The sequence below is a fragment of the Oryza glaberrima genome, chromosome 3, assembly GCF_000147395.1.
Source record: "Oryza glaberrima chromosome 3, OglaRS2, whole genome shotgun sequence".
In the NCBI taxonomy this organism is placed as follows: domain Eukaryota; kingdom Viridiplantae; phylum Streptophyta; class Magnoliopsida; order Poales; family Poaceae; genus Oryza; species Oryza glaberrima.
Window position 1 is genome coordinate 4,742,090 of NC_068328.1, and position 27,096 is coordinate 4,769,185.

Sequence of the window (27,096 nt, forward strand, 5' to 3'; positions counted from 1 at the left end):
GAAACTAAACACAGCCTCCAACTTTTCTAACACATCGTCCCAATTTATTCAAACTTCTAATCTTGACGTGAAACTAAACACAGGCCCTGTTTCTTTTAGCTTGGGATTATTATAATCCAGATTATTGGTAGTAAGGTGAAAGAAACAGACAGCTTATTGAAGTAACTTATTATAATCTGGAGCCCAGCTTATTATAATCTGATAAGCTTATTTAAGTGAGCTTTTTCCAGATTATTGGGTGAAAAATTACCCACCATGCCACCCCACTACCTTTTTAGACTTGCAAACCCAATAATCTAGGCTCTAATAATTTAGGAAAGAAACAACTAACCGCTTATTCTACTACAGATTATAACAATATAGCTTGTAATCTAACTCAATAATCTATATTATAATAATCTTAAGCTGAAATAAACAGGGCCACAGCCTAGGAATTAAATCCACAAATCGTGCTGGGTTGGTGGAGTGCGCCTAGCAAAAACGTTGCACATTTACGCTCCTCTGCCGCGGCTCTGCATCCGTTTAATTCCTCGCCTGTTAAATACCGGCCCCTCTCACCCGCATCGCATCGCAGCTATCAGCGCCACTCCGCTTCAATTCTCACGCACTCTCCGCTCCAGTGACACACACACACACGACCGCTCGCTCGTTTGCCTTGCTGCTGCCTTAGCGAGAAACCGGGAGTTAGCGAGCGAGCCGTCGTCGCCGGCGATGAGGCAACAACAAGCGGGAGGAGTTGGCGACGGGGTGAGCCCGGGCAATGTCCCCGTGTGCTACTACGGGCCCGGGGGCCGCGTGCCGTCGTCGCTGGAGCGGCGGGCGCGCGCCGCCGAGGTGCTCCTGCGCTGCGCCGCCTGCGGCCTCGCCGTGCTCGCCGCCGCGCTGCTCGGCGCCGACCGCCAGACCCGCGTCTTCTTCTCCATCCAGAAGGTCGCCCGGTACACCGACATGCAGTCCCTCGTGTAAGCCTCCCTCCTCCTCTCAATCCCCTCCATGTTTGTAGTAGCAGTAACTTTTCTTTCCTGCTTGACTAGTACTTAGTCACTTGATGATGATGAACGCAGCAGCAAGCCAGCAACCGAATCTTTAATAAACTGTTCCAAATTTGTTTTGCACGGAGCCAGCCTCACATGCAAGATGAGGTGGCTCAGAGCACAGTAGTAATATTATCTCAAAATTCGTTGTTATGTGCTACAGTTATTTGCTTCTCACTGGTCGTTGATAGGGGCCAAAGATTCTTGCTACTACCTTTTCATGAACAGTGTGTGCCTTGGCAGCCTTGCCTTTGTGGTTGTTTAATTTGCGTGTTGCTCATCAAGTAACCAATCCCCGGTAATTCGGTCCATGTCCTAGTATGCTAGTACCACTTCCTTTCTAAGGCAAGCGTTAGAGAAAGCCTCCTTAATTTGGTACACCGATCACCTCTCTCCATGTGCGGTGAAGAGCACGGCGAGATGAACTGGTGATTTGTTGTGGTGAATGGTGTGATAGAGTCGTAATCGTAGAGAAGCTGGAGAGATTAACGGCGAGGAAAGAGTGCCAAGTGCGAGGAGATGAGATGGCCAGCCAAGCGTTTCGTACGTGGAGGGAGGAGGAAGCAGCCACTTTTAAAGCAGCAGGCGCGGCACGGTTGGGCCATTTTACTGCCCTGTCGTTGGAAGGGGGTCCCTGCTGCTTGCGTGGCTGCACCACCACACGAAGCTCACAAGTCCGTTTCATTTTAGCCTTGGCTCTGTATCTGCATGTACACGAAGCAGAGGCTCTGCTGCATCAAAGAGGGTCGTAGAGCCGTACCAAAAGTTGGAAAGCTCCATTAATGGCACGGCCTGTCCTTGATGGAGCCACACAGGAGAGAAGAGAAAGAGCTCTCTCTGTGTGTTTTTTTTAACCTTTTCTTTTCTGTGGAGTGAAATAGTGCAAGTTTGTTTTTCTATCCGGATCGGTGCTTGAGTGTGAGTAGTGACGATCGGCACCTACCACGTGGTGGCTGCTCAATGCGGTCTTGATGGTTAGATCATTCATGGAACGTATAAATGCATAACCTACTTCTCGCCGACCGGCACGGTTGGAGAGGGTTAACCCTCTTTTCTGTAGAACTTGTCGGTAGAATTCTGGTCAAAAATGTGCTCACACAGTTCACAGCTAGTAGTAAGGCCAGTCCCTATCCAAGACACTAGACATAGTTTTTATAAACTCCACATCATCAAGAAACTAGTACTACTACTAGACACTACTCTTTCAATGCAAACACCACTTTTCCATACTTAAATTTAATGCTACTTATCTCTTAGAGCACCCGCAATGGTAAAGTAAGGTGTTATCTATAAAACATACACATCTCAGTAATAGACTAGATTAATAGTAAACCACTTCAATGGTATGTCTACATGGGTATCTATAGCTCTCTAATTCATTGCCTCGTTTTTCTCTATAGACTATCTCCAGATTAGTAGATAACTTTGCTCTCTCTCTTCATTTAATCTCTTCTAAGTAGGAAAATATGCTGACATGGATATCTTGTAGAGAGCCTATAGATAACCATTGCGGGTGCCCTTATGATGTCTTGGATATTATGTAGAAACCATATCTCATGCAAGATCTGGTTTTCTTCTTTTTTTCTCATTTATTCACTTGCCACATCATCTTTCATTCTAGGTGGCGGCTTATTTAATGCTATGGACACCATCCTAGTCATTGGGTTGGGAATGGCCTAGTAGTAGTAGTAGTGTTTTTAACCTTTTGTCAGAATGATTCAGGGTTAATAATGGACCCTCCATGCAAAAATATAGGGGCGTCTTTGACGGTCCAAAAACAAATTTCTATCGTAAATTTCTCTTACGCTATTTTGCTTACTGTGACAAAATCATACTACTAGACATAAGAAGGTACTTTCGAACATGAAATTCAACAATATTTTTTTTATGGAAACATCTAAATAGTATTGGATCCATATGTGGTTAAAAATCTTGCGGATTTTAGTCCAAAAAAGGGTGGTTAAAACTCAAAATTGGATGGTTAAAATAAGTCTTGTACTTCTAAACAGTGGGGGTAAAATAAAAATGATATTGACCTGTACCATTCTTATGACAAATTTTTTTCATACCATCTTTTTTCATATACTTAGTACTGTGTGCGTACAATGGCTTTGAACATCTTTTCTAACGGAAAGGAGTAATAAATGCAGTCCAAAAAGAAAATGCAAGTCATGCATCAATCCATGATCAGTGATCCAGCATGTATGCCGAGTGGCGACCACCATTGATCCGTATTTATTTCTTTTCAGATTTGTGCTCCATCTGTCTACGTTTTGTAGTTACTGTTTCAATTGCTGTCCACATTAACACCCGGAAGCAGGACCATCTTCCCAAGGGACCATGGAATCGTGTACCGTTCAAAGCACTGACATACTATTGAGAAGCTAACCTAGATAGCTAGGACACAGAGTATAAAATAAAATACTACTCCCTTCATCCCAAAATATAAACCACAACCACTATTTTCCAATGTTTCATAATACAAGTCATGCATTCATGTATGCAATTAGTTAGCACTTTTCTCTTCTTTTAATTTATTTTTGAAATCCTCTCTCTGAAGATCTATAATCCCATTGTATATATGAATTGTGTTTATTGGATTGGTCCAAATGAGAAGGTGATAATAATTCGTTCTTGATCTATACGTTAGTGGTGGTTGGACGTTATATTTTGGGATGGAGGGATTACTACTTATTAGGCAGCTGTGGAGGATAGGCCAGTGATATAATCATCTTCTTGTCTTAAAAAAAAGTTCCATTGCAACATGGAGTAAATATAACTGTAATAGGCACCGAAAAATAACCATGTTTTGCTTAAACTCTTTAAAAAAGTAATTTGAATAACTTCATTGGAAACACAAGTTTGATCAAGGAGCTAGCTATGGGACACGATGGTAAATCTTGCTTTCTCTGATGCAGGCTCTTGGTGATAGCAAATGGGATGGCTGCGTGTTATAGCCTAATCCAGTGTGCAAGATGCTTGGTGAGCATAGTGAGAGGTGGTGTCCTTCTCAGTAGGCCCTTGGCATGGGCTATCTTCTCTTGTGATCAGGCAAGTAGCTGCTAATGTCACAATCAGCTTTTCATGTCATTTGTTTGCTTCTGTTATTTTCTCGCATGTGTGTTTGTCACTATCAAGAGGTGACTTTTCAGCTATGATGACTACATTTTGGGTGTATATAAATGCTGATGTTCTGTACTATAGCTCTGAAATTAGGAAACCCTTTCTAGTGAGATATAATCTTCAAGGATAGGAAAGCCTTTTTACTCAGACATTCCATCTTCATAGGAATTAGGAAACCATTTCTAGGGGGTGTTTGGGAGAGGGGCTAAACTTTAGCCCCTCTCTCAGAAACATAAGTCCCTCGGACTAAAGTTTAACCCCACTTTAGTCCCTCCAACCAAACACCACCCTAGTCAAACATATCGTGCCCAAGTTAATAATACTTACTTTCTTATCTAAGAGTATTTGTGCTACACCACCATGCACAATTCATGTAATCTCTATAGTTTTCCTTTGGATCCTTCCAGGTTGGATAGAACTGATTGGTATCACAGTAACCTATCAACACATATATCCCATGTCAGAAGAAGCAAAGGAAAAACATAAAATACATATACATATATTTTAAAGTTCAGGGTATGAACTTACATATAGAAAAAGTATCTATCTTTGATATACTTTCCTCCTGTTTCAAAATACTTGATATACTAGTAATTTCATAGCCAGCAGAGGTGATCTCAACCATTGATTTATAAGTTATACTACCATTCTACTACTATCAGTTGATGAGGTGATAGTCTAGACAGATACAATCCATTGGATTAGAAAGAAATGAACATTCTAGATTGATTTCTATTACTAGTAGAGACCATGGTAAACATCTCATTTTTACTATTGAAATCAAATTTAAAAGTTTGACCATTGATATTTTCACATTATTCAGTAAGTATGCATTGTAACTCACATGGTTACATTGTTGTGCAACGCACATCGACGAAACTGTACAATATTAAGTATTCACAAATTTAGTCATAAAAAGTAGTGGCCGAAATTTGTACAGTGAGGTCAATGTTAAGTAAATTAGATATTGACGGATTAATTGAACCTTTCATTTGTGGCGCATTAAACATTGGTATCTAACATAACAGTACAGCAGCTCACATGTCACGATCAAACCGTGTAACTAGATATTGATATGTTTGGTCAAAATCGATAGACTCCCTCTCATTTCAAATTAACTGTAGATGTTGATTAGGTTTATTTTAGCTTTGACCATCAATAAACTTTAAACGTCTAGATCAATATGTACGAAAGTTTAATGAGTATATTTAGGATGCAACATACTTAGCTAATATACAATACTTTCAAATATTTATACATTTTCTTCAAAAGAAAAAATGAGCGGACAAAATTTTAATTTGATACTACCCAGTGACCAATATTTGAAGATGGTGTGGGTACCATTGTGAGAAAAAGAAATAACGTTTTAAATAGCAGCTGGAATAGATGAGCAGAATGCAATATATTTTTCATTGATTTTATTGTAATTGAACACTTTTCAGGCTACAGCAAAAATATTATGAGTAGAGTGGTAGTACCAAGGGTTGCTCCTGCTAGCAATAAATGTGGCTAGCCTGTATAACAGCATGTGCTTTTGCTGTCTGAATTCAGAATCAGCGTTACCATCAACAAGCAGTGAGATGCACACAAAGCACTGTTAGATGTTTTTTTTAAAAAAAAAGAAGACCTGTTTGGTGTTAGTTGGTGATATCAGAACCATCACGGTATAGCTTGGTGTTAATGCTAGAGCACTAGATCGTTCTGTTGCCTATTCTAGCATTAAATTATCAGAATACATCGTACTCTAAGCTCCAGGGCTGTGTCCATCTGAAAGTGACAGGAGCAGTTTTTACTTCAGTACGTCATTATCTAAGTTTCTTTACGTCATTATCTTCGTTTAATTACTCCGTATACGCGGTTGTAACGTTTATGATCAATGCTGATCGTGTTCCGTCTGAATTCGTATGGTTCTTTTGACTTCTTCTCCAAACTGTCAATAACACTTTTTTGTTCTTGCATCTGCTGCTACATGCGTGCAGGTGATGGCGTACATAGTGATCTCAGCGGTGGCCGCGGCGATGGAGGCGGCGCTGATCGGCAAGTACGGGCAGCCGGAGTTCCAGTGGATGAAGACGTGCCACCTCTACAAGCGGTTCTGCGCGCAGGCCGGCGGCGGCGTGGCGTGCGCCATCGCGGCCAGCGTGAACATGGTCGGCGTCGCGCTCATCTCGGCGTTCAACCTCTTCCGGTTGTACGGCAACAGCAACGGCGGCGGCAAGGCCACCACCACCACCATGGCGGGCGGCAAGTGAAGCGAGCCAGACCAAGCTGTTGCTTCTTCTTCCTCCTCTCGCTGCTGTACTGCTGCCTAGCTGCCCGTACTTCTCTCTCAGCTCTCGTAGGTTTTAACACCACAAGTAGCCATGGCCACCACCATTTGTGTTTTGAGCTTTTGGGACACGACCGGTGTATATGATGTGAAGTGATCCGGGGGGGGGGGGGGGGGGGGGGGGGGGCGCGTGTTTGTAGTAATATATGATACCGTAATAAACAAGCGAGAAAGCGATGTATCAGTGTGGCCGCTGGCACGATGGCAGCAGGGCTAGCTAGGCAAATTTACTCGGTTAGGTGCTCGCTGCTGCTGCTGTGACAACCTTTACTCTGTTTGGTGTTCCAACTTCCAACTTGGAAGCCATTTATACTGGCTCGAGGCATGTGGTGTTTCAATTGTCCTAGTCTGAACAATAGACAGGTAAATCAAGTATGGTTGGCTCTTCTCAATGTCCAGTAGTAATATCGAAGTGACTATACCCAGTAACATCACGGCACCAGCATGAGATGTGGCAAATTTACAGACTTATTACTATACGCGTACAGTACAGCACGTGAAGCGTATGCCTGACGTTGGGCTCTGTTGTTTGGACCTTGTGGTCTGTTCAAAACGTACGAATAGGCCTTGTGAGCAAAGGCCTTGTGATCTATCTATATGGGCTGCCTGGGCTTAGAATTGCTCGGCCCTTAGATTTGGTGGATCCGCCAATTCGGCAATGCCTCACAGAGTCACAGTGAGCACAGATCAGATTAGGACAAAAGGTTCAGGTCAGATACGGAAACAATATCTGATTTCTGCATTAAAAATACTATCAAATTGATTTTTTTTATTTCACACAAAATCCAAAGAAAACTAGTGAATTGGCACAAAGAGATAATTTTATAGAAAATTTGAAGGATTTTAATCCTTTGAGATTATTTCATATAAGGCCCTTTGGAAGAAAAAAAAAAGGAGTTCACAAAGTCTTGTGAGATTGGTTTTCTACGTCATCATTGCATAGGAAAAACTCTTGAGTTTTATTTCGTAGCTCATATATTCATTTCCATTGAGAAGTCAAATGCACATGCTCTCTTAATTTCCCTCTCCAAAACTCTCTTTGATTCCTCCAAAACTCCTGTATTTTATTTCCTCCTATAATGAAGCTAGAGAGATGGAAATCATAAAGCATATTGAACAAGAGCTCAATTTTTTTGGAGGATTTGAATCCTAAGGATAAAATTCCTATAAAACCATTTGGAACAAAACATTGGTCACTAAACTTTCCTTTGAAAATTCTAGAGAATGAGCCATTCAATTGGAATCAATGGCGGAACTAGAAATTTTTTTGAGCCCAGATAAACTTCAATATAACTAGTATTTGCTATAAAAATTTCATCATCGATTTACTCATCAATATTCCGCCCCTGGTTGGAATGTTGGAGGAAGATAAACATGAGATATTACCTCATGGTTTTCTCTTCTTGTGTCTACAATTAATATATTTTTCTTGTGTGATATTCAAACAATTGTGTTGAAACTATCTCATACTACCTCCATCCCAAAATATAACTTTTGGCTGTGAATTTGGACAAGCCAAAAGTTGTTATATTTTGGGACGAAGGTAGTATTATTTATAACTATTTCAGTGTGCTATAGCTGTGTTTTTCCTATCACTACGTTTTCTAATTCTTGTGCTCCAAATGAGGTCTACTGTGCTTTTTTTCATGTGAGTCATCAAATACATGCTTTGGATTTTTTTAAAAGATTTTTTTGTGGCATTTGATGTCACTAACATTTCAATCTTTTTTTTTCAGAAAATCCAAGAAATATCATTGAGAAACACCCAAATACAAAAACAAAAAAAAAATATCATTGATGAGTGTGAGTTCTATAAAATACCATTGTACAAGCAGTTTTATCCTAAAATATCATTATCGTTAGGGTTCCGTCCATCCCGTGCTGTTAAATGCACTATTTATCCTATAACACTTAACATATGTATGCTAATGTAACCCTAACGACGATGGTATTTCTAGGACAAAAGTCGTTTGTACGATGGTATTTGATAAAACTCATACTTATCGATGACATGTTTTGGAATTTGACGTTTGTTAATATCATTTCTTAGAGTTTTCTCTTTGTTTTTTTCAATCTCTATGTTTTTTTACTCCTATGTTTGAAATAATCCCTCAAATCATGACGACGTCAAGAGAAACAAAGCCGAGGGCAACAGAATGCATTACATTGCTTTTCAGAGTATTTTGTGCAGATAAATACAAATACTACACCAGTAGTAGACGTTTTTCAGGCAGGTTTCAAAATCCGGCGTGAATCATGGACCTAATTTGACAGGACAATTCAATGCACTAAGGCCCTGTTTAGATCCTCCAAAATGACAAAAGTTTTACCATTTTGTAGCACTTTTTACCATTTTGGATCTAAACACTAGTAGTAAAAGTTGACAATTTGTCATTTGCTAGTCCATAGTAGCAAATTGTGCCAAAAAGTGCTTTGGGACCACTCCCTCTCTCTTTCTCTCTCTCACTTTAGTGCTAGAATGACAAAAATTTAACATGTATCTAAACACCAACTAGTACTTTTACAATGCCAAAACTTTTGCCACCCATTTGATATTTCAAATGGATCTAAACATGCCCTAAGTGTCAGACCAGAGCTCGACCAGACTGTCGTTGCATGCTCGCCATCTTCTTGGCGGATTTTTTAACGTTTTTAACAATTAATAGAATTTTTACTGAACACTAATGGTAATATAATTAATCATCTGGTACTACAGTATGTTTCGTTGCAACAAAAAAAGAGCGTGCGGGGTCTGCATGGCATTAGCAAAAGTGATGCAAATTTATACAGCACAGTACAGTAGTACATCTGGAATCAATGCGCAGCACAAGTTTAGCGAGAAATTTATGATCGTTTGGATGTCTGATGAAGAACACCGCAGGCATCAGGACGGCCGACGCCATATATATGTTGGGAAGATCATACATACTGTGCCATGTGTGGCTGTGCAGCATAAGACAAAATACACTCGATTATCGTATTTAAGATAGCGGCACCCAGTATACGCGATCACTGAATCCCCAGCACAGTGTACGTACATTTAAGATGTTCCTGGAGATACGTACTCTATATTCCAGATGAGCAAATGGATATTTGGCCACATTCAAAAAGCGATTTCGCTGTAATGCCATTTCAAAAACGCGTTTCGTTAAAATGCCAATATAGAGCGTACGCTCATCGCCACTTTGTCATTTTGGCCGTTTTGTGAATTTTCGAAATCATTTTCGCTAGAATGGCGGGTGAAGAGACGGAATTGCCCCTGCTCGCCATGTAGACAGCCTTGCCGCTCGCCGACGCATCCATGATGACTCCACCCCTGGGCGCGGGGGCGCAAGCGAAGCTCCCTCGTGGGACTCGCATGTCGGGGAGGCGCTCCCAGTGGTGGCGAGAGAGGGCGAGGTCGAGCCGTTAGACGGTGGCGGAGGGCGAGGGGTTGTCGAGGGGATAGCTCTGGGCGTCAAAGCGGGAGCGGCCGAGGACGTAGATTTGGTTGCCGACCGCGACCGCGGCGAAGTTGGCGAGGCCATAGTGCTGTGGCGAGCACGGGATCGGCGGGAGGGACCACCAGGCGGTGGGGGCGGCACGGTGGGGAAGAGGCACAGGAGGTGGCGCCGCGGAAGCCGCAGGCTGCGGTGGAGCGGGAGGAGCATGGCCGCCGAGAAGAGGAGCCGCCACACACGGAAGGTGGCCCAGAGGCGGGACTGGTCGGGGAACGTGAGCAGGTAGAGGATGACGGCGGCCACGTCGTCCGGGAGCCCCAGGATAGTCGACGCCACGCCAGGCCTCAGGCTTAGGTTTCCGATGAGGCGGCGTCCAGCGGACGACAACGACGAGGCCATCCGATTGCCTCGCGCCGCGAGCGAAAAGGAAAGGGGAAGGAAGAAGAAATTGGCCTCGTGCCGCTCCGTGGACACCCGGATTTGGGAGTCGCCGACCACTGCGTGCGCGGCGACATGGGCGGGCCCGTCATCACCGGGGTTGAGCATGTAGGGTAGCGCCGGGAGGGAGCGCTAGTGCCAGTCCTCAATGGCGCCGGCGGGAGGCCTTGGACGGGCGCGTCGTCGAGCACACACCACCACACGTTGCTGGGAGGGGACGGGGGAGACATTTCACCCGCGGGGTCAGGTGACCCGCGAGGCCCCAGGGTAGTATATTAAACTCTCAAAATGTAGCCCATACAAGGTCAAAAAAAACCCAACACAACAAAATATTGACATATATAAACAAAACCTAGCTCTCTCTCCACTCTCTCCCCAATTACCATCTCCCCTCCCATCCCACACACACAGGCGGCAGCGGCGTGGTGCAGCGCAAGGCGCCAGGGCACGGCCGTCGCCGGTCGCCCTCTCGGCCTTTCCCATCCCCAGCTCCCCTCCTCTCCCCTCTCTGTTCACCCTCTCCGGCTCTCCCTACGGTCTGCCGAGTGCTGACGACACACGTCGCACGGGCGGCGTGCAGGGCGCACAAGCACGGCGAGGGCACAAGCGCGGCGGTCGTCCCGGCACACGGTGTGGCGGCCGGTGAGGGCACAGGCGTGGCGGCCATCGATTCACAGCTTCACGCACTGAGAGTCAATTATGTACAATTATGCTATTTTTGATGGTGTGTGAATTATGTACCATATTTGTTCTTGTCGAATTGATGATTGTCTTGTTTTTTTTTGCGGATAGGATTGATATTTTATCCAATGCGAGGCCCCAAGTTGGATCGGGTACGGGGTCTGATTTGGCCCCGCATCTCTGGTCGGGGCCGGGGGCGGGGCCGTTCCAGCCCAACTCGACCCTGCCCCGCCTCGTTGCTATCCCTAGCTGCAATCTCGGGTGCCCCACCAGCGAGCATGGGCAATTCCGTCTCATCATCCGGTATTCCAACGAAAAAGATTTCAAAAATGCACAAAACAATCGAAATGGCAAAATGACTGTGAGTGCGCGCTTTATATTGACATTTTAATGAAACGTGTTTTTGAGATGGCATTCCAATGATACTGTTTTTTAAGGGATTATTCGGTTCACAGGATTTCCAAATCACAGGAATAGGAAAAACGTAGGAATAATGTAGGAATGCACATGCAAAACAAAGGATTGGAACACAGGAATTTTTCCTCCACCGAGCTAAACAAAAGAGGATATAGTAGATGTTTTCATTCCTATGGAATTAGTACATTTTGGAGGATTTTTAGAGGATTGGAATAGTGTTCCTATGGAAAATTTTCCTTTGAATCCTACAAACCGAATGCATGAATAGTGCTTATTCCAAAGGAATTGACATTTTCTTTAGGAATCCTTCAAAACGAATAAGGCCTAAACCTGGTCAAATGTCCATTTTCTAGTTCGGGACTTCCCAGTCCTAGCCATGTAGCCTGAGAGCTGAGATACACACCCCAGCAGTATCCTAGTATCCTGTGCAAGGCATGATCGAGTCGAATCCGTCCCTGCCAATGGCACAAGTCTTTTCAAGGGGGTGTTTAGCCCCTCTCTCCCCCCCTAGCTAGCTGGTAGTGGCTGGTGTACCGCTACGCATGCACAGGCACGTCGCTTCGGCCGCTGCGTGCATCATATGCATCCATCCATCTGGTCTCCTGTTTTATGGACGGACGGGTCACTGCACGGGCGGTCTGCACGCTGTCACGCGCAGCCTGGCATACGGGCTTGTCATATGTCAAAGATGCAGACACACACGACACAAGAGCCAGTTGGGGTTGGGAGGTTGCGCGTAGCCTCTTTCCCACACGTGACCCCCTCCCTACTCTCCTCCCCACTGCCGCCACAACTTACCAGGATCCATGCGAGAATCGCACCAAAAACGCCACCAATCTCGTGAACTCCACCACCTCCATCGTATCGCCCGGCCTTTCCACTAGCTAGCAGCCTAGCACACAGCTGATCGATCGGCGAAGCTAGTCACGCCACGGCGATGCGATTATCCCGGTGTCGTTTACGCGGCGGCCGCTAGGGTGTCGGATGGGCTATGTCGTCGTCGTTGCCACTGCTTGTGTGTGTACCAAATCGGGTGCGTTGTTTCGACTGTTGGTCGATGCGAGTACCTACCGCATGTGATGGACGGGCCTGCAGGCGACTTGTCGATGGCAACGTACTCACCCGGCCTAGCATACGACCTGCTGCCTGTCTCGTGAACGCCACGAAGCGGCAGCCTGCATGTCGTTTACAAGGAGCCCTTAGATTCCCCTCCAGAATTAGGAGTACACGCCCTGTGTTGGTGTCGATCGATCGATAATGTAGATTGATCGCAATCGAGATGGGTGTTGATGAGCAGGATCATATCCATCCTCCTCTTGGGGGTTTCTCTGCAGGCTCCTGACAGACAATGAATGTGTGCACATGATCAATGCAGATGCGTGCAGCTATCGAAATCTTGGTTGGTACTTGTCCTGGATGGCTTGATTAGATTGTTAATACCAAAACACATTTTTTCGCTCATACTGATATACGAGTAGTAGTAGGACTTCCTCGTGAGCTCTCTTGAATTCATGTGTGTCGGAGCGGCAGCGTCACACGCTGCGCCCCTACGCATTTTTAGGATCTCAGAGCAGTCATCAGTCTTCGTGTACCTCAGTACTTTGAATTCTCTTTGCCTGTAGCAGATGCATTTTTTTTTGACATGAATAGCAGATGCATTCACTGTGCATTCCCTTCCCCCTTCTCTCGATCGACGCGACTTACCCGTATACTGCATCACTGCAAACTCACATAAATTTACCCGTGCCCGTGTGCCCGTGTGATCATCCTCCAATCAAACTGTCCTTCCCTTTTCACCTTAAAAGGACCGGCCGGAACGCTTCTCTCATCTTCCAGTCGTACTATTACAGTCCAGTCGCCGCAATGGATGGCTGGCATGTCAAAGATGATGAATTGGTGATGGTGGCACCCGGTTGCGCTTGCGCCCGCGGCTGGCAACGCGGCATCACAGATCTCACACGCGCGGACTAAAAACCGACGTGACAACACGGCCGCGGCCAACGACGAGACCGGCCGGTATGGGAGCTTGCCGCTGCATGCGACGTCGACGTTGATGTGGCCAAGACACGGAGCGTTACGTATAGTGCGCTCGTACGCAGGCGCGCATGCAGCTCGGCGATCACGGGGCTAGCGTCTGTCTGTACTGTCTACGCGCGCCTCCACACGACGCTGCCGACGACGACTCGACCAAGCCGGCGGCCGGAGACTTTCCCAAGCGTTTTCGCTTGCGTAGCCTGTTTTTACCATTTGACTGCGAAGTCTCGCTATGCATTGCATGCATGCAAGCTGATCGCTCCTGGCCGTTCTGCTCCGGCGAAAGCCGAAAATGGTGGAGCACAAGTCAGGGTGTTCAGGAACCGACCCTGCACATCTGTATCCTCTTCCCTGGCTCCCTCGGAGCTCGTGAAGAGTACTGGTATAGCGTATCGCAATTTCAAACATGGACTCGGACTCACCTGTTTGAAATACCCGAGTAAAATTTCGGCGAATTCTGGACCAAAGCACGTAAGCATTTTACTACGGAAAGTCTTTTTTATTGTCCTAACAGGCTAAATTAATTAAAGTCGTTAATTTCCTCTACGCGCAATTCCGGCTTCAATTCCTAGCTGTGCAACTTTTGTAGCCTTGAGATAATGAGATTAGACCACAGTGTTTGTCCGGAGAGAAACATCATCTTCAACCTCGCTTAACAACGTACAGCCTCCTTTCATGTCTGGGCCCTAGAATTAGCGAGCGCGGGCGTACTGGTTCAATCCCACAAACTCCGATAGGCCAGGGTAAGAGTCTGAAGTGTAATGAAACAGGGATGGATTTTTGTGCAGTAGAAGTATCTTTTCTTCTCATCAGATGTTGCCAAACCAGTTGTTTACAAAGATAACAAGACATGCATGCATTTCGCGTTCGCGGTGGTAACACACTAACACTGACACTTCAGGAAGCTTTTTTCAAGTTGCTTGAAGTGTTGCAAATTTACGGAAAACATGTTCGAGAAACTTCTTCAAAACGATACTCCGTGTTTAGAAACTTTCCGAGGAATTATTTTTTCTTAAAAAAACCATCATAAAAAATATAGACGTTCATAATGCCATGGATACCTTTTCGAATGGTCATAATGCACGGATACTCACCCTTATATATGAATGCACATACATATTTCTATGAGCACCTTGGTATATTTTTAGATTAACATAATTACCACGGAATCTAAAACTTAAACTCGGATGAGATATGTTTCACCACAAGTAACCTAACCCGTAAAACCGTATACCTTATATATGAATCTAGAGCCATATTCCACCACAAATAACCCAAACCGTAGAGCCATATACCTTATATATGAATCTAGAGCCGTATTTCACTTTGCACTTCCAAAGAATTCGGCAACTGCATTAACCAACATTCACCCTACCTTTGAAAACTTGAAACCCTCGATATAACACTTTACATTCTTCTGAATCAACAATAACTTTGATAAAACCACCTGAATCACCCGACCATTTAACCTATTCACTTAATATTTACTCCAAGTATAAATGTAACAGCAGTAGAAACTAGAAAGCATTGGTCTTCTGAAATATACCGTAGGAGTAGTAAAAATGAAAAGGGAGCCTTGATCACCCAACTAGTAGTAGTACTAGCATAGTACTCCCTCCCTCCGTTTCGAAATGTTTGGCGCCGTTGACTTTTTAAGCACATGTTTGACCGTTCGTCTTATTCAAAAACTTTTAAGTAATTATTAATTTTTTTCATATCATTTGATTCATTGTTAAATATATTTTTATGTAGACATATAATTTTACATATTTTATAAAAGGTTTTGAATAAGACGAACGGTTAAACATGTGCTAAAAAGTCAACAGCGTTAAACATTTCGAAACGGGGCGAGTAGCTATAGTTAGCTAGTGGTCCATTTCGCCGGCGGTCCCCGTGCAACAACAACCCGTTCCAAGCGTATCCAGTAGAAGCAACAGCTTCCCTTTTGCGGCAAAAAGTCGCGCAGATACGCATGTCAGCTGACGAGAGTTGGGCATCATGGATCACTCATCGTGCATGAGAACGAAATGGCAATGGATCGAGAAATCTTCTTTTTTTCTCAAAAGAAAAGGTGAGGTGATTACTACGTTAAGTAAACGGTCGAGTTGCACGCAAGCAGCCAGGCGAAGCAACAACAGCAGGAGCGATACAAACCGGGTGCTTTGAAATAGCAACTCGCCAAACGGACGCAAACAAGCCCAAAGCGTACACGGAGGAACGATCAAAAGGAAGAAGAAGGAGAAGAAACAAAGGAATCATTAATTATTTTTTTCCCATATTGAATATGGCTCGCAGGTACAGCTTAATAATAATCAATTCTTATTGTTCGTACTGCTAATAATAATAATTAAGTAACCAATTATGTTAAGCGTCGTGCGCCAGACAAGCTAGTAGCAGCGCACGTACGCCAAGAAGAACGCGACGGCGTGGATCGTACGGCCCGGATTGCCCGAGCGGGTGGGCGGCGATGCGACCGCGTACGTACACGTGTACGCCTATTCAGAGGGGACTCACGAGACGTCCACTGGCTTGCACAGGAAGAGCAGTGACGACGGCTGCGGCTGCCTGCCGGCGCCGGCGCCGCCACCGCCGCCGAGGCGCTCGTAGCAGTCGATGGAGAAGAGCGACAGCGAGAGGGAGAGGGACAGGCGGGCCCTGGCGTGCGCGTGGGCGATGGCGCCGCCGCCGCGCCCGAGGCGGTCCAGCGCCGGGCCGAGGCAGAGGCGGTAGAGGCGGCGGTACCCGCCGAGCGCGGCGACGACGGCGCGGGTGGCGGGGCCGGCCGTGGGGCCGGACGCCGGCCCCACGTGGCGGAGGCAGAGCGCCTCCCAGACGGCGTCCCGGCGCGCCACGGCGGCCCAGAGGCGGCACACGCAGGCGGCGGCGGCGAGCGAGCGGCCGTCCAGCCGCGCCAGGATCTCCGCGAGGAGGTCGGCGTTGTCGTTGATGTTGTAGCAGTTGCCGCCGCCGCCGAGCAGCTGCATCCGCAGCTCCAGCTCCGTCACGACCACCACCTCCTCCCGCCGCGGCACTGGCCGTGCACCCATAACACCGCACACTAGCACGCACGGCCGGCCGTGCCGGTGCGTCGAGGGTAGTGCAGCGCACGCGGCCTTCGTGGAGGAGAGGCGGCCAGCGACGAGAAGTCGAAGTGAGAGGTGAGAGCGAGACGGGTGGAGAGCGTATATATAGCGAGTAGCAAAGCTGGGGTTTTGACTCTAGGAGCTTATGCTCTCGTGGGGGCACACCAAAAGGCGATTAAAAGGGTTCTTGGAACCAATATGGCAGTCGCCGCGGAAGCAACAAGCTCAGTGAGAGAGAGACTACGGCTAATTACTCTCCTCTGTCAGCCACTTAATTACACATAGTAAGAACCGTAGAAGTAAAGAAATCCAAGAGCGAAGAGGGGTATCTGGTGTTGCGAGTGGAAGAGGATATGGGGCCAAGGGGGACGGGCCAAGCGGCGTGGAGATGTGCGACGGCCAGGAGTGAGGAGGCGGAGTAGGCGCGCGCAGCGCGCTGGTGCGACTTGAGCGTTCGGCGTCCATTTTGACGTGAGGAGGCGAGGCGGTGTGTTTTCTTGTCCTGGGGAAGAGATCGAGGGCGACAGACACAGGCAGCGAGCGTTGTTTACTTCGACCGCGTAGTTTTCCCTTTGGCTTTACGGCCGGCGCGTTCCGTTTTACATGTCGACGCACGGTGCGGGGGGCCACGTGTTCGCTCGTCGCCGTCCGGTACTTGAAGGACCGTGTGCCTTGCCCTACTTGTGTAGTGGTATTTCGGCGGCCAAACAAAATAGACTTTGGTTCAACATATCGTATTTGTTCTTTAGAACCTGTATGATGATCATACAATTAAGTGACTAGCACCCATATATAAAATAACAGAAAAACTAGGAGATGGGATTCTGTTACCATGGATAAATTAAGAGCTAACCGCTATTCTCAGATCCATTTTTTCTATACCAGTTTCTCCTCCCCACCAATTCCTTTCGCTGCATCGCTTCGTCCTCCTCTCTCCATCAACTACGTACTCCGCCTCACTTTCCCGAGAACCAATCGTCGTCCACCTACTCTCTTCTTCGACCTCTTAACTGTAAGAGTTACTACAAAACGCTATATTGTTTCAACGCGATAAACCCAAGTGTATGTTAGCACGGTATCGTAGGTATCAGATCCAATACTTGTGGTATTAGATAGGTATAATGGTACCATAAAAGATACTTATAGGTACCATGTCAATGTCATGATCTAGTACTGTACATGATAAACATGTCTAATACAAGATCCAGCAACTACGGTACCATGTTAACACCATCATGATTTTAACTATTTCTTCCAAACGATAGACCATTTTGTAGTATTTCTGATACAAAATCATGTAACTCTTTTATAAATGATTTTTAAATGTGTTAATAACCACATTGTTAGTTTAGGATTTTTTAAAAAAATCAAACCTTATCACCATCAGGTTTACAATTATATAGTTTTTAAAATTCACATCAGTCATCACCCCTTATTTATTTGCCTTCACTTTACTTGATTATCGGTCCGTCATGACTTCTTTTCATCCTCAAACCTTCAAGAATAAAACCTACACTTTTCTCGAGCTTATTGTCTTGCCCCATCAAACATCTTCATCCTACTCCTTTATGACCTGTCCTCCCCATCTCTTAAATAAAAGAATTTTAATTTTATAGTGAGGAGGGGCAACAACATGGTCACAAAGAGTAAGGTGACAATGGTTGAGCGACATTTAAAAACCATAAACTAGAACCCAATGATGATTATATTTGATTTTTAGAATTTTAGTAACAATACATAGAAGGGATGACGGCAAGTCATAAAGAGGTTGGGTGTTAGCAATTGGTGAGACATCTAGAAACATAAAGGAATAATACAACGATAATAATGTTAGATGTTTAAATCCCGATAATAATAAAGAGAAGGGCAACGGTCAGACCCTGAAGGAGTAGGATAACGGTATTTGATAGGACTTCACCAAACAATTAAAAGGGAGCCTAGCGAGATATATACGAAGTAAAGGTGAGGCAAAAGAGAAAGAGGTGGTGGATGTTGCATTTTAGAAACTATAGAAATGAAACCTAACAACGATAAGGTTCAAAATTTGCCACTGGTTTTTTTCAATTTTATAAAGAGGCCACTCGAATGATAGTTTCAGTTGTATTTTTATAATTTTCAAGTGACAGTTTTATAATAACAATTCAAAGCAATTATAAATTTGTAATTACCCCTTAAAACTAAGCAAGCAGGGATTTGCAGCTTAGCTAAAGAACGTAACCCGGCCGCCGTCTTTCCCGGGCCCTGCCCGTCCGTTGCGTCTCCGTCCTGGGGATGAAGCCCATGCTCGTGACAAAACATTTCGTAACCGCTACTAGTTCTTATGGTTTTCGGGTCGCGTTCCGCCCAAAAAAAAAAAATAGCGCAAAGTGGAACGAGGCCACAACGGCTAGCCACATGCCCACATCGCACAATATTTCAAGCCACCTAGCCAAGGCAGCCAGCCACACGGACACAACTTTTCGGTCTACACGAAACACGTTATCTTTTCGGCGTCACTCCCATCGAAGTTTCTCCGATCTGGTTTCCCGATCGATGAACGCTCACATCAACGCGTCGTTTACTCCGCGATTTTGGAGGCTTGCGCGCGAGACAGGTCGTGAGCGTAATCCGCCCTTGTTCCTTGGCGCTTGACGTTTCACTTTGGACCAAAGCAACGCACTGTTGGATGAACAGGTGACCGAACTACTACACCTGTGCAAGGCTGCAAGCACCGCAAAACCGATCGGCATGGACGTACTGCGGTCTGCACCCATCTGCTGCACGTACTGGCCGCATCGTATTCTCTCTCTCTGAAAAAAAACGGGGAGTCACCGTGCATGATCGAGCAGATCGGCTGCTCGGTTGCCGCCATCCCTGATGCTATGCATGCTGTGTCCCTGCACACACTGCATATGCAACGTACGCCTCGCTCGGGTAGCACAGGCACAGCACACAGCAGCTGGGACCCCTCGACATCAATTCCCAGTTTGGACGCTACTGGGTTCCTGCTAGCGAGGCATGCATGTGCGCTGCGTATCTGATCCGGGCTCTGCCATGAGCAGTACTGGAGTACTACCATATACTGTGCCTGATCGGAGAGTCTAGTAGACGACACATGCTTGAATTCGATCGTCGACGACCTCACTCTGCGCCATCACAGTTCCGCGCGTTGCATTGCGCTGCAGCAATGGCGCGTGATTTGACCACTAACCTTCAGTTTCCTGCAGCAATTAAGTTGGATTGACGTGCCATTGTTCCTAATCAGTGTAGATTCATGTGTTAATATGAAGTGTAAGATCAGTTATAGGAGTAGTTCTCATGCCTTATGGAGGAATTGAACAGGGGCACTCAGGCAGAGGGGCCGAATCCAGGCATCCAGCTGCAATGGTGATCGAGCTTGAGCCTCTCTAATCAGCGAGTAATGATTGGTGGACAATAATTCAACCACCAGTCTTGGATCGGTGCATCAGATATGGACGGTGTGTGGCCGGTGATCATGAAGCGTATAGCGCAGGGCGCCGCTAGCAACAATAGCGTAGCAGAGCTTTAGCCTAGCTGTGGCGCCTGTGATCCATGTGTGGTGGGCTCGATCGGCCTATTTCTCTGCGGCTGCAAATGCTGAATCCAAAGCCACGGAGTTGTGTTCTTGTCTCGCTTGTTGCCTCCCCCTTGTGTTCTTCTCCCCAGCGAGCATGGCTCCACCACCACGTAGTTGATCGGTGTGTGTGTGTGTCCCACTGTAGTAAGCCGAGCTAGCAGCGCGTAACGATCACGAGCGAAATGAAAACCCACAGCTAGCGAGCGGTGGAATCTTCCTTTTGTTGGCTTGCTGGGAGGCGGGGTCGATCGATCGATCGATCCATCATCGGCTAGGAAAGCGCATGCAGCGCAGGGCTGCTTTTCGGCTTTTCCGCTGTTGCCGTGGGGGTTGCATGCATGTGTGTGTTGGGGGCAACCAAGCATTGGATTGATATCGCCTGTCGGCCGGGCCTGCTTCTCCTTGTGTTGTTGGGGGCGCCCGGTCAATAAAGGTTAGGAGGAAAGAAAGGGTCCTCGCGTCATGTCGTGCGAGCGAGCGAGCAAGCGATATCAAGCAAATCAAGCAATCATTCGATCGCGGATTATTTGATATATCGAGATTATTTGTTCGCTTTTAGCTGCTGCAGAAGATAAGAAGGCCTAAAGCTAGCTAGCTCTAGATAGGAGGCAGCTGACAAAGCTCGGATCAACTGTAGCAGACGCAAGAGAGGGAGATTGAGAGAGAGAGAGAGAGCGCGCGCGCGCGTCATCGTCTTCCATTCATTGCTCGTCCGACTATCAATCTGAGTACTACCTCCGTTCTAAAATGTAGCTATTTCTAGCACAGTATTTTGTCTTAAAATGAAACTATTTTTTTACCTAACTTCTCCTCTCAACCAATCACAACCATTCTTTTTCACCTACTTCCTTTTTTCAACCAATCACACACCTTCTTCAATCATTCTCATCTACTTTCTTAATACCCGTGCCAACCTTAAAAATGCTTATATTTTGGAACGAAGGAAGTATGTTACCAGGAGTGTACTCCGTATATGAGTACAGTATTATGTAGGAGTATGTGCTGAGGCAACGGCTAACCTCGAGTCTTCTCAAAAAGTAAAAGAGAAAATTTCTTGTTACCCCTAAAATTATACCTAATCATTTCTTATCCCTTCGAGTTTTGCTCAGTGTAGATCTCTTCTATATCTTTCCTTCTAGTTGACCGTAGTATTAAATTCCTAAACAAAGGTCCATCTTGCCCATGTGAAAAAAACATATAGATTTATCGAAGTGCGTTGTTTTATTGTATTAGACTATTATATTTATAAATTTATTATGGGAGATATTATTAAAACAAAATTTATTTATATATGACTTAAAAATAATATTTACTTCTAAATTATTAAACCTAAAACATGGAATAGAGATAACTAACATCTGAAAGATGTCATATAACAAATTGTGTTGTAAATAATATCTTCCATAACAAACTCATAAATATGATAATCTCTTTCAATAAATTTCTACACTTCAACAATATGCTCCATACAATTATATACTTTTCATACCAAAAGGTAATATGGATTTTTTTCACATGAATTTGACAGACAACTAGCAGAAAGTGTATAAAACGAATCCAATCTAAAATTTGAGGTTACATACAAGAAATGGGCAAAACTCAGAAAGAAAGAAATTAAGTAAATTTTCAAGGGTGCACAAAAAATTTTCTCAAAAATAATCGGAGTAACCAAGGATCACATGCTGCAGATAAAAACGTCGTAGGACTAATTAAATGCTACAGTACTATACTATTTCACTGTAGATGCGTAGGCGCTGGTTCAATTAAGTTGGTTCGCGTTTAATATGCGATTTTTGCAGAAGAACGTCCACGTAACGCATTCAAAGCCCAAGGCTAGGCACACGCTGATCGACTTGTCTGCAAGATTTCAATGATGTTTCTGGGTCCCGATGCAACAACCAGAGGCTCGATGCCATTGCACATGTTGATGCGACGACGAAGACAATACGGAGTACCTTTGCTTCCTGGACTCTGCTTCGAAGGGCAGCTTAACTCTAAAATTGGAAGTTCGACTAAAATTAAAAATTTGAAACAAAAAATTAGAAGTTTATGTGTGTAGAAAAATTTTAATGTGATGAAATAGTTAAAAGTTTGAAGAAAAAGTTAGGGACTAAACAAGTGCCTAGTATAATTCCTCTAATAAAAAAACCTCCTATTACAATTGAAGAGATCTCACATGACCGCCACATATAGGAGTATTCTACAACTGTACCAACATAACTGTATATTAATTTCTATAACTTTTGGAATATCTATTTCTTCTATTATTTCGTAAGAGAAAATTCAAAAAATGTCATTTACAAACATCCATGTTCAAAAAATACTATTGATGAGCGTGAGTTTCATAAAATAACATCGTACAAGTGATTTTGTTACAGAAATAACATCATCGTTAGGGTTCCGTCCATTCCGCGACGTTAAATGCATTGTTCATCCTATAGCACTTAACGGAGGGCTGCTATAACTGGACCTTGACAACGAAGATATTTTTAGGACAAAGTCGGTTGTACAATAGTATTTCATGAAACTTGTATTTGTTGATGATATTTTCTGAAATTGAGCGTTTATCAATGACTTTTCTTAGATTTTTCTCATTTTGTACAGATAAGGCTCTGTTTAGATTGAGGAATTTGAAAAGAAACCATGAAGGTTTCCATTGCTGCTGAAAACTTACTGAGAAAGCTTTTACTTCATTTGTTCTAAAATATAAGTATTTTTAAGATGGTCACAAGTATTAAAAGTAAATGTAAATGATTTGAGGAATATTGTGATTGGTTTAGAAATGAAAGTACTCCGTAAGTAAAAGAAATTAATTGGATAACGGTTGTGATTGGTTGAGAGGTAGTCGGTAAAGAAATAGCTTTGTTTTAAAACAATACAATGTGCTAGAAATAACTATATTTTAAAACAGAGATAGTAGTTTATAGGATCGAGGCAAATCAAAGAGTACGAAAGCTTTCCTTTTCCTTATTTTTTCAAGGCAAAAACGAAGGAAAACTAACAGCCTCCTGTTCTTTTTTCCAGTTTGGATGACATATATAGTGTTCTAACGATGATTATTGTTTTAAGAAAACGTCTGCGTTCCAAACACCCACTCTCATCTAAGTTTCATATGTTTTTAAATGTCCCTTTTATATATATATACATTGATGTCTTTTTATTAGTGTGTTTTGTTTTCACATTATCCAACAAACAAAATTGCCAAATTCAGATGCAAAATTGCAATGGATGCTCAGAGCATGGCCGTAAACAGAGGCTAGCTAGCCCTGCCATGCGTAGCCTATGCATGCGATGAGCAGTCTCTTTTGGGTCGTTATGAAAAGCCATTTTCGGTTTGTTTACTTGCTGCTCGTCCTAGGAAAGGCAATGACCTTCTTCGCAGCAGCCAGCTTTTCTATACGTTGCATGTTCCCATTCCCGATAACTAGCATGCCATGCATGCAAGAACAACAACCGCTACCTCACAAACAGAGTCAGCGACGCATGCGCTGAGGAGAGCATTTAAACGATTAGGCTTGGAGCTAGCATACGGAGTAGCATGCTTAATTCAGTCAGATCAGACGCAATTCAGAACTAGTGTAGTACTGTTAAGTACTACACTCCCTCAGGTCCATCTCAAAATCAAATCAGTTTGGACTTTTCAAAGTCAATACGGAGTATTATAAAATTTGGAGCTTGCTGCTTATCAGTCCACTGAAAACTTCTTAAAATTCCGTCACATCTTAAACGGTTGAATTAGAGGTCTCATTTTTTTAAAAATAGTCTTAATAGAACAGAGGGAGTAGTACATACTTAACACGTTCTGCTCTCTCTCTCCTCTCGCTCCCTCCACCAATTTATTTATTTATTTATTTTTGAACTTTTTAATTTTTGGCCACGCCAGCCAGACTAGCTTGGCAAAATAACATTGCTACGCTGGTCTGCATAGCGTGAATGTTATTTGGCCACGCCAGCTAGACCGGCGTGGCAGCGTTATTTAACCGCCCCTAGTTAGCTTGGTAGGATAAAACTGTCACATCCGCTGTGTGCGATGTGTTAGTATTGTTTTTCCACACCAGACGAGATGGTGTGGTCAAAAGATTCAGATTCTGAAAATAAAGGTTAAAAAAAAAGAGAATCCCCTCCACCCAACCACTGCCCCCCCCCCCCCAAAAAAAAAATACACACACACCCACACACATACATTGCGCCACTACCCTTACCGTCGATGGTGTCGTATACACCCCTGATATGTTATATCATCATCTCCAAGTTCAATGTCATACCCTTGCCTCACCTCTCCTTCATTGTCTCCAGCGGCTCACGCTGTCCAATCCACCTCCGCTTCCTTTGCTTTTGTCATCCCTGCCATCATTCCCACCCTCTTTCATCGCCACCGCTCCGGAATAGCCATCAACAACTTGCCACCCACCATTGGTCTTCCCCCACTCCATCATCCCTCAAAGCCACCCTCACTACCTTTGATATATACCTTCCCACCATCTCTAGCCTAGAAACTCTAATTCGAAGGGAGCCTAGAGGAGTTCGGGTGTCACCGGCACCTAGACTCGCCAATGAAGTTTCTATTGTTGTCATAGTGAGTCATTTCCCTCCCGCTCAGCTAATTGTGGAAGATGATGGCCAAGCATTCATCAGTAAATTGTAATTTAGGGAAAAGAATTAGCTGAGGTAGAAGTGATATAAATATTACTATTTAATTCTTAGCATAAATTGGAAAAAACTACATAAGTGCTAAACTCCATGGGTCCCAAAATGTTGCGTGCAATACTTCATCCGTCTTGAAATATATAGGGTTAATTAGATCCATGCCATTGCAAAGTTGCCTATTCATGTTTGTCTATTCGTAATCGTGCCACTGGAATTTTACAAAATTAGAACCGTGCCAATACCGTCACGTTTTCCATCCATCTCCTTCCTTCTCCATCTTCTTCCTTCTTTCTCCTCTCATGTCGTGGGGGCGGTGGGGCTGTGGCGCGCGTTGAGGATGTGGGCGCGGCCGTGGAGCGGCGGCGGCGGCGGGGGGCTTCGCCGGCTCGACGGCCTCGGGCGGCGCCGCTGCTAACGAGGAGGTGGCCGGGAGGCCAAGCGGGTGGGCGCGAGGGGCGGAGGCTCCACCGCCTTCTTCCCGAGCGGATCTGGCCGCCGCTCCGCGCCCACACGCGTGGATCCAGCGACGGTGCGGCGAATCTGGCATGGGCGACGGTGGCTGGCGGCGGCCGTCTCGGTGCCGCCGCCAACGAGGGGGTGGCCGGGAGCTCCTTTCGCCTCGCTATCTCACCGACGAGGTCACCACCGCCTATCTCCACCTCCTCCGCGTCGTCCCCGCCCAAGTCAACGACTCTGACCGCGTCGCCGTCCTCCTGTCGAGGCAGGCCGTCGACGGGATCGACAGCGACCAGATTTGAGCCGCGCTGGATGCCAGCGATGGCGCACAGGTCGAGCTCGATGCTGCCGCCGCTGCACGGCCGAGCTAGAGGAGCGGCTTGGCCGTGGTTGGAGGTTGGTGGCCATGACGACCACCTTGGCCTTTGCTGCTCCGAGCAAAGAGAGCAGGGTGAGAGGAGACGGGAGAAAGAAGGAAGAAGACGGAAAAAAATAGAGATAGATGAAAAACGTGTCGGCAGTGGCACAATTCTACTTTTGTAAAATTTCAGTAGCACGGCTATGAATAGACGAATTGTAATGATATTTTTTAATTGGTAAATTTGTAATGGCATGGATCCAATTAACCTAAAATGTACTAGTGCTATGGAAGCTCTTATTCCGACAAACTTGAATACATTATTTATATTCATACACCCAAAAGCATATAATTTTAACATAATTTTACAGTGAAAACATATAATTAATGTTAACTGCACATATTTAAAACGATCTGTTTTTGAGCCGGGGAGTACTGTACATGTCTGTACGTACATTCACCTAACCAGTTTTCAGTTGACTCTCAACCAGTTTTTAAACGAGCACTCCGTAGTACTGAATCCTGAAACCGATAAAACATGGATAAACAAGGGGAGCCAGTAGAGCATGTAGCAGACTAGCAGCAACAGAGATTCCCAGCACAAGCACAAAATCCTAAGTCGATTAATTAGGACGGGCAGGCAGTGGCGTACTGGCATGGATGCATCCAAGGGCGCTCTCACGTGGGAAGGCCCCCAAACACGGCGTCACTGCCGGGGATTAAAGAAATCCAGATAGAGATTACAGATGAACGGATTTGATGGATGAGTCAAAGGGGAGGTCGAGGCCATGCCATGTTGCCAACCAGGCGCAGCTGCCTTTTTTTCCAGAGCAGAAACTGCTCCCTTCAACTTTCTCTTGTTCGTTACCACCAATAGCTAATCGCTGCTACTGCGTTCATCAGATCGTCCACCATGCATGCACACGCAAGCATCCAAGTTATAATTGGCATGGAGCAAACGAACAGGGGGAAATGGCCAGGGCGAGACGAGCCTTTGCTAGGCTTGTGAGTTGCGGCCATGCAGATGCAGGTCAAGCCGAGCACTTGGGCCTGCTTTGCATTAATATCGCTTGTAAGCGAGCTTATTTAAGGGCTTTTGGCGTTGCCTGTTTGACGTAGTTCTGCCTCTGCCAACAGTGCATTAGCTAGCTTCCCTGAAACAAGAAAACTGTGATATTGACGAAGTTTGAGGTTTCAGAAAAAGAACCCTGCTGATCACTGCTGGTAAAGGTGACAAACCGCATACATATTTGCTCAGTGTGCAACAGTATAGTACTAATACAAGTGATGCGCCCAAACTAACGAAATCACTTGGTAATAACTGAGCAAAAGCCGTGGAATCATATCCCTGCAAATCCGATTCATCCGAACATGCAAGTTACTCGACGTGACGAATAAGAGTACAAGCAGAAACATAACGATTCCGTCATGTTCAAACGTCATGTCGAAATGGAAAAAGGAGAAAAGGAAAAAAAAGAA

The 27,096-nt window shown here is 45.1% G+C and overlaps 2 protein-coding genes across 2 annotated transcripts; one reads left to right on the top strand and one right to left on the bottom strand.

Moving 5' to 3' along the window:
* The first annotated feature begins 553 nt into the window (after positions 1–553).
* LOC127768157 (CASP-like protein Os03g0196400) lies at positions 554–6,872 on the top strand. The gene is made up of 3 exons (XM_052293691.1): positions 554–962; positions 3,953–4,085; positions 6,137–6,872. The coding sequence occupies exons 1-3, from the start codon at positions 712–714 to the stop codon at positions 6,407–6,409; spliced, it is 657 nt and encodes a 218-aa protein (XP_052149651.1). The 5' UTR covers positions 554–711; the 3' UTR covers positions 6,410–6,872.
* An 8,395-nt stretch (positions 6,873–15,267) lies between these two features.
* On the bottom strand, positions 15,268–17,042 carry LOC127767965 (F-box protein SNE). The gene has a single exon (XM_052293457.1). It carries the CDS (start codon positions 16,541–16,543, stop codon positions 16,007–16,009), a length of 537 nt encoding a protein of 178 aa, XP_052149417.1. The 5' UTR covers positions 16,544–17,042; the 3' UTR covers positions 15,268–16,006.
* Positions 17,043–27,096: the final 10,054 nt, after the last annotated feature.